This window comes from Xenopus tropicalis, chromosome 3 (assembly GCF_000004195.4).
Source record: "Xenopus tropicalis strain Nigerian chromosome 3, UCB_Xtro_10.0, whole genome shotgun sequence".
Lineage (NCBI taxonomy): Eukaryota > Metazoa > Chordata > Amphibia > Anura > Pipidae > Xenopus > Xenopus tropicalis.
In genome coordinates this window covers 31,323,041-31,341,424 of record NC_030679.2, presented here as the reverse complement: position 1 = coordinate 31,341,424, position 18,384 = coordinate 31,323,041, and the positions used below count along the sequence as shown (strand labels likewise).

General features: G+C 37.9%; 1 protein-coding gene across 2 annotated transcripts in view; it reads right to left on the bottom strand.

Moving 5' to 3' along the window:
* gfpt2 (glutamine-fructose-6-phosphate transaminase 2) overlaps nt 1-16,983 on the bottom strand; it is a 42,134-nt gene extending 25,151 nt beyond the window's left edge. The window contains exons 1-8 of one of the 2 annotated variants that reach the window (XM_012959120.2): nt 16,675-16,983; nt 8,164-8,271; nt 5,795-5,875; nt 4,617-4,742; nt 4,076-4,134; nt 1,912-2,046; nt 346-407; nt 54-133 (exon numbers count right to left, since the gene is read on the bottom strand). In XM_012959120.2, coding sequence (XP_012814574.1) covers nt 54-133; nt 346-407; nt 1,912-2,046; nt 4,076-4,134; nt 4,617-4,742; nt 5,795-5,875; nt 8,164-8,271; nt 16,675-16,681 — 658 coding nt within the window. In that variant the 5' untranslated portion in view covers nt 16,682-16,983. 2 annotated transcript variants of the gene reach the window in all.
* Between the last annotated feature and the right edge of the window lie 1,401 nt (nt 16,984-18,384).

The window sequence follows — 18,384 nt, the reverse complement described above, 5'->3', positions numbered from 1 at the left end:
TGTCATTGTGCAATATTAGTTTTCTAACCTTAAAACTCAATTAAATTACTTACATGTCCGATAGAGAACAGGAATCTGCTCGGTAGAAAGCCTATACTTGCTGCGCACACCAATCAGCAGAGGGCTTCCTCTCCTATAATCATACATTATATCTTTAGAGGTAATAATACTTTAGTGGAATGTATAAGTAATGGTGAAAAATCTCCAACCTTACAGCCCTTACTGAAGAAATATGTTTTTATATTTTAGTATGGAACTTCCATTCTTTTGATCTGAATGGAGGCCCTCACATCCGCTCACTAAAATCCCACACATTCCAGCACATATTAATCCCTGGGAACCAACCTTGTTGCTACTGCTTCACCTGGATGATGGATGCTCTTGAAAACCAGTGCAAATGATCCTTCCTGGGAAGTTGGAAATAAGGCAGTTAGGCACAATGCAGTTTTACATGAAAAGCGTATAGTATTCCAAAACTTTTGATTCTAAAAATCTTTTGTAGCAATACATTTTTGTGACTTTTTTTTGCAGAGGGTCAAAGTGATATCAACTAAACTTAGCAAACCATATGGATGTGGAAGACCCTAATCTAGCTTGTATATATGTATAGCTTTCTTTATATAGTGCTACTAGGATACACAGCACTGTACAGGTTTATACAATGTATAAAAGTACACACAGAGGACAAGCATTATAATGATAAAAATAATAATAATATGTACCTCTGCAAGTGCATTAAGCAAAGTACAATTTTTTTGAGTGCAATTGCCACAATGCAGAGGTTTTTCCCAGAATTCCACCACCAATTATTGTCGTTGCAAAGAGGTGATGCTCTTGATGCAATTCCGCTGTGCAACTGCGCCAGTGGACACAGTTGCACTGAATAATTTCTGCCTGGCTTTTCCAGTACTTGGTGTGTGAGTGATGTATGTGCTCCTAAGGGCTTATCTACATCCATAAGTGCAGTTGGGGTCCTTGCACTTTGCTGCAGTCAGTTGCACATAAAACCACTGCATAAAAATGAATAGGGTGCACGTGTCACTCGCACACCAAACACCAGAAATGATGCCAGGGAGACTTCGAAAATATTTAGTGCAACTGGACTCAATTTGCCACAAAGCACTTGTTCAGCTGCATTAATTACACCTAATCGAATGCAATTGTGGTAGGTGCAAAACAATTGCAGCAAAAGCATTTTGTGTCCGCTACAATGCTGCAATTATGGGAAAACACTTCATTGTGGGCAAAAAACATGCCAATTGTGCTAGAAATTGCACTTTGCTCACTGCACTTGTGAATGTACATGGGCCCTTATGTGTAATTCCTCTGCATCTGTAATCTGCAATCATTCAATTGCAATGTACAGGTATGGGATCCCTTATCCGGAAACCCGATATCCAGAAAGCTCCGAATTACGGAAAGCCTGTCTCCCATAGACTCCATTATAAGCAAATAATTCAGATTTTAAAAATTGATTTCCTTTTTCTATGTAAAAATAAAACAGTGCTTTGTATTTGATCCAAACTAAGATCTAATTAATCCTTACTGGATGCAAAATAATCTTATTGAATTTAATTAATGTTTTATTGATTTTTTAATAGACTTAAGGTATGAAGATCCAAATTATGGAAAGACCCCTTATCCGGAATACCCTTGGTCCCGGGCATTCTGGATAACGGGTCCTATACCTGTATTTGATTTTGCCTTATTCATGTGACCTATGCACATTGTACTAGTTATGATTAAAAGTAGCAAAATAAAATAAAAACAGATCATCATTTCTAGAGACTCTTTTTACAAGCTGTATTTTCATGTAGCTCATAATCTCAAAATTTTCGTTATAACAAACGATATACTCAGTATACTGTGAAAATATGTTAAAAATCAACAAAACGGTGCCTATTTACTTACAAGCTGCTGAATGACTCTCTCGACCAATGTTGAAAACCTGATATCTTCGTTTTCCCTATTGTCATAGACATATTTTAACAGTTTAGGGATCACTTCAGTATCTGTTTCCGATTCAAAGTCGTAACCTTTTGATTCCTATTTGAAGAATTGTAAGCATTTGTTAAAAGATAGTCCTAAAAGCACAGTGAAATTGTGAAACTGATCAATATTACCTTATTTCTTATATTTATTTTTTGCTTAGCTTTTTTGAGTACAGGTATGGGATCCCTTATCCGGAAATCCGTTATACAGAAAGTTCTGAATTACAGAAAGGCCATCTCCCATAGACTCCATTATAAGCAAACAATTCTAATTTTTAAAAATGATTCCCTTTTCTCTGTAATAAAAAAACAGTACCTTGTAATTGATCCCAACTAAGATGCAATTAATCCTTATTGGAGGCAAAACAAGCCTATTGGGTTTATTCAATACTTATATGATTTTTAGCAGACTTAAGTTATGGAGATCCAAATTACGGAAATATCTCTTATCCGGAAAAACCCAAGTCCTGAGCATTCTGGATATCAGATCCCAGACCTGTACTTCTATATTGATTTTTTTTTGCATTTTTGTAGAGGACTTTGCTGAAATCTGCCAGACACAAACTGGGCAATGAGTGTCAGCCAACACAGCAGGGACACTAGGGGGCTGATTTACTAATCCACGAATCCGAATCCCGAATGGGGAAAAATCGGATTGGAAACACATTTTGTGATTTTTCGTAAATTGTCGCAACTTTTTCGTAGCCATTACTACTTGCTCGTAAATTGTTGCGACTTTTTCGTATTGAGCGCTCGTAAATGGCGGGCAAACCTTTGCGACTTTGCATGATTTTGGAAGCCTCCCATAGGACTCAATGGCACTCTGCAGCTCCAACCTGGCCCAAGGAAAGTCTCCCATAGGGCTCAATGGCACTCTGCAGCTCCAACCTGGCCCAAGGAAAGTCTCCCATAGGGCTCAATGGCACTCTGCAGCTCCAACCCGGCCCAAGGAAAGTCTCTCATAGGGCTCAATGGCACTCTGCAGCTCCAACCCGGCCCAAGGAAAGTCTCCCATAGGGCTCAATGGCACTCTGCAGCTCCAACCTGGCCCAAGGAAAGTCTCCCATAGGTCTCAATGGCACTCTGCAGCTCCAACCTGGCCCAAGGAAAGTCTCCCATAGGGCTCAATGGCACTCTGCAGCTCCAACCTGGCCCAAGGAAAGTCTCCCATAGGGCTCAATGGCACTCTGCAGCTCCAACCTGGCCCAAGGAAAGTCTCCCATAGGGCTCAATGGCACTCTGCAGCTCCAACCCGGCCCAAGGAAAGTCTCCCATAGGGCTCAATGGCACTCTGCAGCTCCAACCCGGCCCAAGGAAAGCCTCCCATAGGGCTCAATGGCACTCTGCAGCTCCAACCTGGCCCAAGGAAAGTCACGATACTGAAGCTTGAATGAATCCGAAACTTTCGTACTCGGCACGACGGCTTTGAAAAAGTCGCTACAATTTACGAGCAAGTAGTAATGGCTACAAAAAAGTTGCAACAATTTACGAGCAAGTCAATCATTGCGAAAAAAACACATTCTGACGCTTTTCGGATGTTCGTGGATTAGTAAATGTGCCCCTAGGAGTGAATGTGGGAGGAGCTTGGTACGTTAGGTTCATACCATTTAGCTAAGCTGCCCATACAGTATTTAATATTGAGCAGAATGTATAGTTTTGGTGCTGGGCAGATATGGCTGCAGTATCAAGACTTAGAAGCAATCCTAGAGGTGGATTGAAGATTGAGGGGCAAGGATACAACAATGTGAACTTACTTTTCATATAGTCTTTATATAGTCTTTTTATATAGTGTTGTTTTGATTTGAAGTCATTTTGTGAGACACCCGAACAGAAGCAGGGCAGTGGTCGAATTTTGATGGACCTAGACTCATTGATGGTTTAATTTTAACCCAAGAAAATCAAATATTTTTTATTCCTCGGTGCAAGAAGTACATGGCCAACCCAAATCCCCATCTCGTAGCACCCAACAGCAGCATTCTGCCGCTTTACATGGCATTATCCTTAGGTAAACTGCATGTTAGGAACAAATTATACGACGTTGAACCTACATGTTTTCTTAATTAAATGATATTCGAAACACTTACCAGAAATTTCCTCAAATCCTTATAATTTGTAATGATGCCATTATGGATAACTACAAATTCTGTAATGTAAGACAGAATGGTTAATACCCACAAACCTGTATACAATATAACTTTTCCTTTACATCTCTGTAGTTTATCAAAGCCCATAATGCAAATGTAAAGACTGAACACACTGGTGGCAATTTATAGAAAAAAAAAACAAACCGCAATTTACATTTTTTTGCACTTTGCCCTGTGTGTGGGACACTGTGCAAATAGCTGCAGGCCTGTAGTCATCATTTTTGCTCATTTTGTGTATGGTTTTTTTGTTTTTTTTTAATATTTCCTTTCCTGGAATTTTTACTGTTATATAGATAATATCTTTAAATTGCTACTTAGCAAATATACCTGTCAGTGTATCCCCCTTGGATATATGTATGTGCACAGTATATATAAGTTGGAAATCAATAGGGTATTAAAATGAAACCAGAACAATACAAAATGTCCCTGGTATGCAAGGCTATAGAAAATACTATGAGATTATTATGTTAAAACTTGTTACCATTATCCTTATCAGAACGCTGAGGATGGCTGTTTACTGCATTAGGAACTCCATGTGTTGCCCAGCGCGTATGTGCAATTCCAAAATGAGTCTCAAATTCATCTTTCAAATCTGTTTCTTCTTGCTCTGTATAAAATGGAGTCAGTGTGAGCTGATTAACATGATAAGCACAGTTGGCTATATAAGCTAATCCCCTGTATGTTTTTAAAACATGAAATGCACATACAGTAGGTGCACATACAACCTGCATAAAAGAAAAGGAAAAGCAATGTTTGAAGGTATAGCAACACCATTTTGAAATATCCTGCGCACTCCCATAGAGAAATGTGGGCATCAACCTAACTTCTATTGCTCTCAGTGACTGGGTGTAAAATTCCCTTTTAGGGTCTGTACTGCACATCTGCAGCCTGAAGCCTAGGGGTCTGCTAATATGGCAGAGGGAAATTCAGAATATGAGCTGATAATAATAAATGTCAGAGCCAGTACAAAACATGATTTAAATCAGGAAAGAGAAAGACTTGCCAAGAGTGGAACAAGTCAGACACATAGACAGACAGACAGACAGACAGACAGATAGATAGATAGATAGATAGATAGATAGATAGATAGATAGATAGATAGATGATTGATAGATAGATAGATAGATGATAGATAGACTCTGGAACTTATTGTTTAAAGGAGTAGCAGAGCAGCCATAATGAAAAAACCTACAAGATAACACCTCCATGCCATTTACACTTTCCTTGTACTTTTTTTTTTTAAACATTTTATTGAAGTTTTGCAATAAACATGTAGGATGAATTATGACAAATTATTTAAATATAGGTTGTACAACAATAGTCACATTCGACAGTTTGTCCTTCAACAAGATAAGACATGAAGAAAATAGAATGCTTACAGAGAAATAGAGAAAAACAAAAAAAATAATGTTATAAAATTATAAAAAGAAAAGAAAAGTTTCCTAGAGAGCAAAATCAAGGCTAATTTTGCTTATATGTTCTTCCTTGTCTTTTAATAGAGTAATGGGAAGGTGGTGGTTAATTATATTACCCTTGACCTGACATTAGGTTAATACAATCTAGCAAACATGAAGCATTCTACTGTCAGTCTGAATATCCACATATCACATGGTACAAATATTTATAGTGGTATTTGCTGTTAAACAAGTATGAACGTACTGTGGAGTTCTTCATCCAAAGCCTTCACTTTCCCCTTCTTTTTGATCAGTCTGATGTGCTTCTCTATATCCACTGCCACACCTGTTAATATTAAAACTGTGTAAATAACGAATAGTTTGAAATGCATGAGAAGTCCAGGTGTGGGACCTCTTATTGGGGACACAATATCCAAAAAGGCCATCTCCCATGGACTCCACTCTAAGCAAATAGATAAAAAGCTGCAATTTGTGATCACTTATCAAATCTTTTCCCAGCCCTGTTGGTTCAGTCTGGCAAGGATAGACAACAAGTCTCCACAGTTGGACTTCGTGTTTATTTCAGTAAGCCAGGGATCCCCAACTTTTTTTTACCCATGAGCTACATTCAAATGTTAAAAAAATTGGGGAGCAACACAATCATAAAAATGTTCCTAGGGGTGTCAAATATGGGCTTTGATTGGCTATTTGGTAGCCCCTATGTGGACTGGCAGCAACCAAAACTTGCTCCAAGCCAGGAATTCAAAACAATCCTGCTTTGAGGCCACTGAGAGCAACATCCAAGGGGTTGTTGCTCCTGAGCCACTGCTTGGGGACCACTGCAGTAAGCACAGATTTTTTCTGTATTTCCTGTTTTATTGTTCCTTTGCTTGAAGGTAGTCCTATTAGAAAATTATTGGATCAGTTGTGGGGTCCCACCAATGAAATCTTTACCCTGGGCCCACTGGTACCTTAAAGGGGCCCTGATTCTGCCTACTATTGTACCCAAACAATGGATATAGTCTATAGTATTTGTTGTGTACTATATATTGCAGTCAACTGAAACCAGAGAGACTTTTATTGTACACTTTATTTTACACATGGGAAAAAGTCGGTGGGATAAATATAAAGAATATTTCATACAGTGAAATATGCAAACTACCGTAATCCTTAATATACAGCGATAACTATACCAGCATACAATACAAATAAAAGTAGTGCTGTTAGTCCAAAGAAAACAGAAAAGAAAATTCGACAGCGCATCCCTTAATTTAAAAGGAATTGAGAATTTAATATATAAAGTCCCTAACTTGCTTTGACAAAAGGCCTACAATGGACCACTTTTCCTTACAAATTGATGTACATGTTTCAGTTACTGGTTTTTAATTGAAATGCTTCTTTTTCACACAGGTCTTTCATCCAGTTATCTGCAGTGTCTACTGAAGGTACTTAAATTAGACTTGCTTTTCTAGCTGCAGCCAAAAAGATTCTAACGTATTCCTTTTAAGGAATACTGTATGTTTCTTTATCAATGCCCCTTTTATATTATCCAAGAATGGTATTTCTTGAGTATTTCAATTTCAGGTTTTAATGTATCATTTGGCCAAGTTTTTATTTTGAGGAAAGACCAGGAACTATTAATTATTTGTGAAATCACTTAATTAAATTTTGGACAAAGTGCAAATAAATAGGTAACTGTGGACATACTTTGCACATTTCATACTGCGGGGGCCAGTGTAAATGAATCTTTTTTATGTTAATACCTCTATAAATTAGATTCATTTTTTTTAAAGAGAGAACATTATTATTCTACAGGTATAGGATCCCTTATCTGGAAACCCGTTATCCAGAAAGTTCCGAGTTATGGAAAGGCCATCTCCCATAGACTCCATTATAAGCAAAAAATTCAAATTTTTACTAATTATTTCCTTTTTCTCTGTAATAATAAAACAGTACCTTGTACTTGATCCCAACTATGATAGAAATAATCCTTATTGGAGGCAAAACAAGCCAATTGGGTTTATTCAATATTTAAATGATTTTTAGTAGATTTAAGTTATAGGGATCCAAATTATGGAAAGATCCCAAGCATTCTGGATAACTGTAGTAACTTTCCCTGTAAAGTCAGAGTTTTCCTAAAGACCAATTTGTCTGGAAAGATCTTCCCAAAACACATTAGATATTATTTTGATAGTAACTGTACCATAAAATTGACAATGGAAGACAATAAGTATGAAGGAGTCAATGACCAGTTATATTAACAACGTTTCTTATAATAGATACAGTATGTGTATTACCAAAGATAGATCTTCATCCTTGTTTGGACTGGCATATTTATTTTTAACCATATGCCAGTCCAAACACTTTATTTAGCTGCCTGCTTCTCAACAGGTATATACTGTTATTTCAAGATCAGGTTCAGACTGCCCTACCGGGATACCAAGTAACATCCCAGCCAGCTACTCCCACAGTGGGACCATCTCCTTCTGGAAACCATTTTCCTAAAAACAAAGATTGCTTCATCTACATCTTCTTTCATCTTCCTTATTACTTTCTATGTAGGTTTAACTTCATTTTATTTCTGTCTTTTATCTTGGTTGTGTATAGTATGCAAACATAACATTTATACTGTACCTGCTGAATCGTATCCCCTATATTCTAGTCTCTGGAGGCCTTTGATGAGAGTTTCCATAATCTCTTTTCTAGTGCGGGGAACGCAATAGTTCAGGTATGCAAATATTCCTACAGAAATAAGATGTATTACTTCTGTTAATGTTTTTTTCCTATCAAACAGGAACAAACACAGTACAGCATTTATAATTGCATTCATATGTGATCATTAGGAAATTCCTTTTGCTGCCCTGAAGTTAGTTTATTAAATAAGTAACACTTATTAGGCATAGTTGTTTGCAGACCGCATAGTCAATGGTAAATTGAGCCATTAATTCAACCAGATCTGATAACTTCTACCACCAAAGGCAGTATTTTACCATTTATAAACATAATTTCCTTGTGTAGGTTTGTGATCCTTTGTCATCTTTACTTGTTACCATTATAAATCTTTATTGTTTGTCTGCATGTGAGGATCTCAATGTGCATCATGAGGTTATAATCTTTTACATTACATTATTATTTGAGCTTTTTGTTTTCTGATATGTCTGACACCCTTGTATTTGTAGAAGGATTAAAAGTCTGGTAACCAAATGTACCCCTCTGTGAAGGAAGGGAGAGCCAATGCTATACTTGGCAATGAATAATCATAGCAGGGTAAAAAATACATTTCTTCTGGGTACAGAATCAGGTAGAATTTCAAATCCATGTGGAAAATGAATGTGTTTTAGATAGGCATGCATCGAATCCACTATTTTACGATTAAGCTGAATCCCCAATCCTTTGTGAAAGATTCGGCCGAATACCGAACCAAATCTGAATCCTAATTTACATATGTCAGTTGGGCAAAGGAAGGGTTCAAGAGAACCGCTGAGCATGCTATGAAAAAGTTTAAACTTTCCTGTTTATGTGACAAAAAGTCATGTGGTTTTAAGGATTTAGATTCGGTTCAGCCAGAGGCATGGATTTGGCTGAATCCTGCTAAAAAAAAGCCAAATCTTGGCTGAATCTCAAACCAAATATGTTGCATCCCTAGTTTTAGCTTGCTTAAATACAGTTGGAAGCTAGTAGGACTGAACTTGGATGCAAAATAGGCCCTGGCATTATAAGTACACAAAGTGCACAAAGCCCCAAACATCCCCCACCAGCCCAATAAATAGTGACTGTTTGTTGCACCTTTTTTTTTTACACAAAAATGCTACATAGCCTTAAGCGTTTCCTACCCAAATGGGCTGCTTTGCAGCCTATGACTAAGTACCCATTTAGGTAGGAAATGCGTAAGGCTATGTAGCATTTTTGTGTAAATATAAATAAACTTTATTGATTTTACTGCAAAACCTTAAAAATCCGTGAAACACATCTGTCACCCGTGTCTTTTTTTACACAACCGCACCACATTTTGCATCGAATTTTTGCAGAAGTTTCGCGAAACAATTCACCAATGGCGAAATGTGGAAATTCGCTGTGAATCCATGCCTGCTGAAAAAATTTGCTCATTGCTATCTACAAGGACTCATGGGTCCTTTCCCATTATAGATTTGCCCAACGCATTCTTATAAAGGATATAAGTTGCTTGCATATTTTTACATCCCAAATGCTCATATCTGCATCTGGATAAGCTTACACCCCCTTCCCACAGTCATTAAACAATATCAGGCCTCTTTGCTAAGGCTTTTAATTAGTTGAGCTGGCCACACTTTTGGAAAACCTGCTTCCTTGAGATGTTCTGTAGTATGATATTTTGTCTCACAAATCTGCAACGTATTGTGCAACTTTTCTAACTATTGGTATTCCTAATCCCTTACTGTTTGTCTGTTATTTATGAGTAGACGTATATGGCCTAAAGTGTCTTTCTTATTTTTTTCTCCTCCATTTAAACAGCTGAAAAAACATTTAATAAAGACTTTATTTTTAATAGATCAGTTAATTTAAGTATTGATGGCTGGTTGGTTGGGTTGAAGTTCAAAATACATTAGAACATCTGAAAGTAAAAGTATTCACCCCAGGGTAATAAGATATATTATCTTTGTGGTTTCCAAATCACTTAATCCTCCAGGATTATTTGATGTCTGGCATGTTGCTGGGAGATTTTTAGAATTGCTTTTTAGTTTGTTCATAACTGATCTTGAGGTTGGCATCATAAGTAATATCTGATGATATTCAACTGTCCAAAACTATAAGTTCCATGCAGGATGCTGCCACTTTGACAAAATTGGAAAACTGGGCAGAAAACTGGCACATGATGTTCAATATTGATAAAGGCAAGTCTATGCACTTGGGCAGAAATATTATGAAGGCTACATTGCATTACATTATGTTGGTGGCCATCTTAATTGTTTCTGTTATTGGAAGGGTCAAACAGTATCTACTAAAGCTAGGGCAGTACTCTCTTCTGATAAGAATGGCCTTGACTCAATGGATGAAAACATAATTTTGCCTCTTTATGTGCCTGGTAAGGCCTCACCTTGAGTATGCAGAACAGCATTGGGATCCATATTAATGGGGTGGAAACAATGCAAAGATGAGAAACTCAACTGAATTCAATAAAGAATTAATCTATGGAACAATTAAGAAATTATGAAACACTGTTGGGGTTGTTTTCTCGGGAAAGGAGTGCTTTCATGGGGACATGGTGAATGTTTACAAATACATTTATAGGTCCCTGGTAAGGCCTCACCTTGAGTATGCAGTGCAGTTTTGGGCTCCAGTCCTTAAGAAGGATATTAATAAGCTGGAGAGAGTGCAGAGACTGCAACTAAACTGGTTAAGGGGATGGAAGATTTAAGCTATGAGGTTAGACTGTCGAGGTTGGGGTTGTTTTCTCTGGAAAAGAGCCGCTTGCAAGGGAACATGATTACTCTGTACAAGTACATTAGAGGGGATTATAGGCAGATAGGGGGTGTCCTTTTTCCCATAAAAACAATCAACGCACCAGAGGCCACCCCTTTAGATTAGAGGAACGGAGCTTCCATTAGAAGCAGCGTAGGTGGTTCCTCACGGTGAGGGCAGTGAGGTTGGGGAATGTCCTTCCTAGTGATGTTGTAATGGCAGATTCTGTTAATGCCTTTAAGAGGGGCCTGGATGAGTTCTTGAACAATCAGAATATCCAAGGCTATTGTGATACTAATATCTACAGTTAGTATTAGTGGTTGTATATATAGTTTATGTATGTGAGTGTATAGATTGGTAGGTGTGGGTTGTGTGTGCTGGGTTTACTTGGATGGGTTGAACTTGATGGACTCTGGTCTTTTTTCAACCATATGTAACTATGCAACTATAATAGTTAAAAACTATAGACACCCTAGACTTGAGAAGCAGAATTTTCACCTAAAGCAACACAAATGGAGGGAGGTGAGGCAGTGGCATGTCCTGCAAGTTGATGTTATGATGTTATAAAGACCTTGGGTCATTTAGAGAGGTTGATCATGATAGATAGTTGTAATTTTTATATTTTTTTAACTCAAATTAACTATTTATCTTTAATTTCAATCACTCCCTTGCTCCCATTGACCATGTTACAAGCTTACAGAAGATTTAAACATTTCATCTGATTTCTTAACTAACTTTCCTTGTATAGTTATAAATGTAAAATTTTAATTGAACCAGTAGAAATGGGTAGAAAAGCTGGAATATTCAGTTTGTACTAAATACACAAAGGTAGACATTTTAAAATCCAGACCTCTATATAGATATTAATATAAAAATATATAAAGTATAGGAAACCATGAAAATTTGTCTGTCTACAGAATTCATCATATAATTCCAGGTACGTAAATAAGGTAACAAAGTTACCCCCATGACGTGGGAGGGGGATGGCAGGAGAGATATAAAAACCAATAGCATAACTAGTTGGCACCAGGCTCCCACAAAAAAATCTTGGAAGTGGCCTGACATGACTTCTACCTGGACTTCCTGCCGGCCCCCTCGGTACCCCCTACTGGTGTCCCCCTGCTGGGGAGTAGGGGATTTCTTTGCAACTATAGAGGAAGCAAACTCCCATGGTCCAGACCCCCCTGTCCCCCGGCCCCACATGACTGGAGGGGGGGTCTGTTTCCTGTATAGTTAACACCAGTGGTATAAAACATGGGATACCCACATTTTTTGGGAATTCTTTGTTGTTCCCTTTCATTCTTCAGAGATCTCATATCTATCTAGGTTATTATTTACCTTTGCTTTGTATGTGGCTTCCCATTTTGTCCATTGTTTCCATGTGCTGTCTAGCTTTTCTTATCTTGTTTGTGATTGCCCATTTAGTTGGATATAAAATATTATGGTAATGGATTTTAACCAAAGCATTACAGGTAGGGGCAGATTTAGCAAAATGTGAGTTTAGAGCTTAATACATTAAAACTCACCAATGTTCTATTCATTCCTATGGGATTTTTAGAAGTGTATTTATCAATGGGTGAAAGTTAGAACTCACCATTTTATAAATAGGCTTCTGAAAATCCCATAGGAATGAATAGAACATGGTGAGTTTTTATGTATTAAGCTCTAAAGTCACATTTTGACAAATCTGCCCCTTAAAGTGTTAAACAGTGTCCAGTTAAAATTTAGTTTAGTAACATGTAGCTGGTCTTCTCATTACAGGAAAACGGCATACATATGAAATAAATTACAATAATGAGATGCATTATGCATTGATTCATTACATTTTCACTTGTATGAGTTCTATAAACAGTGTAACTATACCATAACCATACAGCAGACCTCGTGACCACAGGGGGGCCTGATGACAGGGGAGCCAGACCATCATGGGGTCTGCTATGCTGCTGGCTCTCCCGGGCCCCTTCTGCCTACTAGAACTCCAGTCTAATGTAACTAATTTTTGGGTTACAGAAAGTAAACAAATGAGTGCTGATGGGATAATAGACTCTGAAAAAATGGTATAATAAATGTATTAAAGAGTGTGACTGCTAAACAACGGCTTACTTATTTATTTGGAATCTGTACCTCCAGTCTAACATGACCACTCAGTGCAATATAACAAACAGATATATACCACAGAGGGGAGGGAGGTCAAGATCCAGATGTTTCAAGTCCCTTGTTGCTGTAAGCTGATACTAATAACCATTCCCTTCAAAGATCTGGGTGATGCAGTCTGTCTTTACTTCATCCTATTCTAAATTACCAGTTTTACAGGAATTTCCTGAAATGAGTAACAGTACATTACTTAACCCAGGAGGGTTTTTTTTCTTTATTAAATCTAATCCCATTTCAGATATTTGTGATATGCTGCAATCTCTATGTGAACCACACTTACATATTTGCCTATATAATCTGATTATATCTTATTTAATTATAATAGAAAATGAGTAATACAGTATAACCTAAAATACTATTCATCACTAGAGTTAGACTAATTCAATATTTCCAGTAAAGAAAGGTTACGCAGAAGGCAGTCATTTTTAAAATCATACATGCCTCAAAATATCTACTGTCTGTACAAATTAAGGTATGGGATCCCTTATCCAGAAACCCATTATCCAGAAAGTTTCAAATTACGGAAAGCCTGTCTCCCATAGACTCCATTTTAATCAAATAATTCAGAATTTTAAAACTGGTTTCCTTTTTCTCTGTAATAATAAAACAGTACCTTGTAATTGATCCCAACTAAGATATAAATAATCTTTATTGGATGCAAAACAATCCTACTGGGTTTAATTAATGTTTTATTGATTTTTAAGTAGACTTAAGGTATGGAGATTCAAATTACAGAAAGACCCCTTATCCGGAATACCCTTGGTCCCAAGCATTCTGGATAATGGGTCCTATACCTGTACTACTATTCACCGTCACCTTAGATCAGCTCTATGTCCTTTTGTATGAATAGTTGTACTTTTATACTCAGAGACAAACACCAATAGCTGGGGCAAAAGTGCAAAATGTGCCCAAAAGCACTCCCATTAGTGCTCAATTAGTGAGCACTTTTGCCCTGGGTCAGGCTGTGCTCTGCACCTCGTGTCGGATAGAAAAATCTGTTGTGAGGTGCAGGACATATTGCTTGTGGACAGGGGTGGGCAAAGCCAACCGGACAACTCCGGTCATTGCCCCCACCACTTAATGACAACTGGCAGGGTTGTCAAGGGAGCGCAGACTAGGGGTAGGTAGGAGAGGTTCCTGCCTTGCGCCCCCCAATCGTTGTGCCCTAGGCAGGTGTCTTTTCTGCCTACCCCTAGTTCCAGCCCTGCTTGTGGGTGCCCTGTTGCTAAGTGGTTCTTCATGGTGCAATTGTGAAATGCCCTGCCGGTAGATGATGTAATGGCAGAGTCTATAAAAGCCTTTAAGAGGGGCCTGGATGATTTCTTGAACAAGCATAATATCCAAGGCTATTGTGATACTAAAATCTACAGTTTGTTAGTATAGATCAGTGATCCCCAACCAGTTTCTCATGAGCAACATGTTGCTCACCAACCTCTTGGTTGTTGCTCCCAGTGGCCACAAAGCAGATGATTATTTTTGAATTTCTGTTTTTTGGGCAAGTTTTAGTTCCATAAAAAACAGTTGTACTGCCAAACAGAGGCTCATGTAGGCTGTCAGTCCGTATAGGGGCTGCCAGATAGCCAATACCAGTCCTTATTTGGTACCCCAGAAACACATTTTATGGTTGTGTTGCTCCCCAAGTCTTTTTACATTTGAATGTTGCTCACCGGTAAAAAAAAGGTTGGGGATCCCCGGTATAGATATTGGTATATATATAGTTTATACAGTATATGTGAGTATATACTGTAGATGGGTCAGTATGATTGTGTGTATATATGTGCACTGGGGTTCATTTGCAGGGGTTGAACTTGATGAACTTTGGTCTTTATCCGAGCCAACTTAACTATGTGACTATGGGTGTAGGCCAGCCCTGTCCTTACCGATTGCCAAAGTGAAGGTAGTAATGACAGGGCCCTGATCCACCATTGTTCCCTAACTTGTATGCCTCAATGATGTGCAATTTAGGGGACAGGTAGGGGGCAGGGGGGGCTCTCCTTACAATGTGCATAGATTTTATCCCAGGATTCTTTGTTATTACAGCCTGGTGCGGCCAGTCCTTCAGAACCCACTTTGCACAGCAGATAAAATATATATTTATACAGTATATATGAATTATTGATAATGTCATTCACATCTCACTACAAGTATAAAAATTAGGACTAATGCTGCCATCACATTATGTAAAATGTGACCTATTCTAATATGCTGGCCTATTAAAGGAGAACTAAACTCTAAAAAAACAAATATTTCTAGAAATGTGTTTTTTTATATAATGAACTTAGTGTACCAGTCTAAAGGTTCAGCATTTCTATAACAGTAATGATCCAGGCCTTCAAAGTTGTGCACAGAAGCTCCCCATCTTGGCTTATGTTAGAAGTGTCAGTGACACTGCACATGCTCAGTGGGCTCTGGGCAGTTGTTAAGAAGCTAAGCTAAGGGGTCGTCACAAATCATCAGGCAGAAAATGAGGCTGATGCTACAGGGCTGATTAATACATTCTGGTATTAATTGCACTGGTTTCAGAGGCGCCTTGTACTAATCTGAATTAATTACTAATCAGCCTTATCCCTACCAGTCATTTGAACTGAAGAAGCCACTCGGATGAGTGGTGAAACGTTTTCAAGAAAAACTCAGAAAAGTCCAGTTGTTTTAGACTTAATTCTACTAGATACTGTATATCATGACCTGGATAAATGAGAATCTTCATAGACAAATCAGCCTTATATTGTGATATTTATATTCTATACTATATATACACATTTTAGTTAACTTTGAATATGTTAAAGAATGGCCAGTTCTTAGAAACTTTTCAACTGGTCTTCCTTTTTTTATTTATTATCATTTTTGAATTATTTGTTTTCCTCTTCTGACTATTGCCAGCTTTCAAAGGGGTCATTTGGACCCTAGCAACTATATAGCTGCTAAAATTCCAAACTGGAGAGTTGCTGAATAAAAAGGAAAACAAATAAAAAAAAAACCACACAAATATTAAATGAAGACCAATAGCAAATTGCTTCAGAACAGAACTCTCTACAACATACTAAAAGTTAATTTAAAGATAAGCAGCCTCTTTAATGTTTAAATGGCATGGCGACAAAAAGATCCCTTATCTGGAAATCTCCAGGTCCCAGGAATTCTGGTTAACAGATCCCATACCTGTACTATACTATACTATAAACTGACACCAACAACAGATTCAGAAACATTATCCTAGTTAAATGATCATTTAGGCACATCTGCAGCGGTCTCTGTCCCCTTGGCAAGGGCTTCCCCCCCTTTAGAGTGCAAGCATTGCTATCAGGCAGTATATTTCAGTTGAAGTTGTGACAGACAGAGAGTGAGTGACCAACAGACTGAAGGAAAGTTGGACGTGGGAGATTGCTGGGTATCATAAAACAGAACTATCTCACCACAGAACACATGCTTTGCTTTATCCACAATTCTTCCATGCAATCTAACTAGGAACTTTTCGGCTGTGTCGTACTTTGCTAAGCAGCAGTAGAAGAAATATAAGTAAAAAAAAAAAAACCAAATAATTCAAGTTTCACTTACCGCACATTATTATTTATGCCGCCAGGTAGAAGCCAAATAATAGAAAAATGAGAAACTAGCTAAAAAAGGTTCTTTGTAGAAAAAACAGAGAGCAGCGATAGTGAGCGTTTTCTTCAGGAAATGCTCCACATCATCTACGTCTGGAACTCTGGTTTTTACAGCTGCTAGAAATGAAGCTTTTCAACACTCGCTTCCAACTGGCTCATGGTTTCCACGGGAACCACTTAGTTCTTCCAGTTAGAAAAGAAAAAAAAAAAAAACACCAATAAGCAGTTATGTCAGCAATGTCTTGTGCCAGATGCAAAATGCCAAGTCACATTTTTTCTGCCGTCGACCGTATCTGTCAGGCAATGGCCACTCCTAAAGGGCAACACTTGAGTCATCCAATGTACTGAGGGTGGGTCATGAAAAACGGATTTCTATTTCAATGTATCGATAAAGTAATAGCTGTGTGTGAGTGATGCGGAATTAGAAATGGTGGCTTGAACTTTAAAGGAACAATGTAGTTCTGTATAAAAATATATTGTATAAACAAGCTAATATGTAAAACCCTGCTTCATCTAATTAAAGGAACAGTAACACTAAAAAATAAAAATGTTTTAAAATAATTAAAATATGATGTACTGTTGCCCTGCACTGGTAAAAGTTGTGTGTTTGCCTTAGAAAAACTACTATAGTTAATACAAATAGCTGCTGTGTAGCCACGGGAGCAGCCATTTAAATTGAAAAAAGGAGAAAAGGCACAGGTTACATAAGAAGATAACAGATAAACTGTGTAGAATACAATGGGAATCTGCTACTTATCTGTTATCTGCTTAGTAACCTGTGCCCTTTCTCCTTTTTTCAATTTAAATGGCTGCCCCCATGGCTACACAGCAGGGTATTTATATAAACTTCAGTAGTGTTTATGAAGAAAACACATAACTTTTACCAGTGCAGAGCAATAGTATATAATATATTAATTATTTTTATACACTTTCATTTTTTGGTGTTACTGTTCCTTTAAACCATTTTCATAAAAATATACTTTTTTAGTAGTATGTGCTATTGAGAACTTGTAAATTGAAAATTTTAAGAATTAAGGGCCGCCTCCTGGGATCATAGGATTGACAGTGCACACAAACAAACCAAGACACACATACATGCTAGGCCACATCAGCCAATTAATGGACAGAGTTCTGCTTTTGCTCCCACACTACTTCCTGTTACAGTTAGAGCTGCATTATTTCCTGTCAGGTGATCTCTGAGGGAGCGTACAGCCCATCACTAAATGGTGGATCAAGGGAAAGGATGTAAAAGGGCAATATTTACAAATAAATATATTCCAGTTTGTCGAGATTCTTTAATAGGAACTCTTATTTTTCATCTGTCTATACATCTGAGGAGCCAGCTAATGGGCTTCCCTTTTAATATGCCCAGTTCTAGTAATTTAGCTACTGACGCATGGGTCACTCAGGAGGAAATTCAAAAGAGACTTGAACATGTAAAGGGAAACAAAGGTCCAGGACCGGATGGGATTCATCCCAGGGTATTAAATGAGCTGAGTACTGTGATTGCCAAACCTCTTCACTTAATTTTTCAGGATTCGTTGAGGTCTGGCATGGTGCCGAGAGACTGGCGGATTGCTAATGTGGTGCCGTTATTTAAAAAGGGATCCCGTTCTCAGCCTGAAAACTATAGGCCTGTTAGTCTGACATCAGTAGTAGGAAA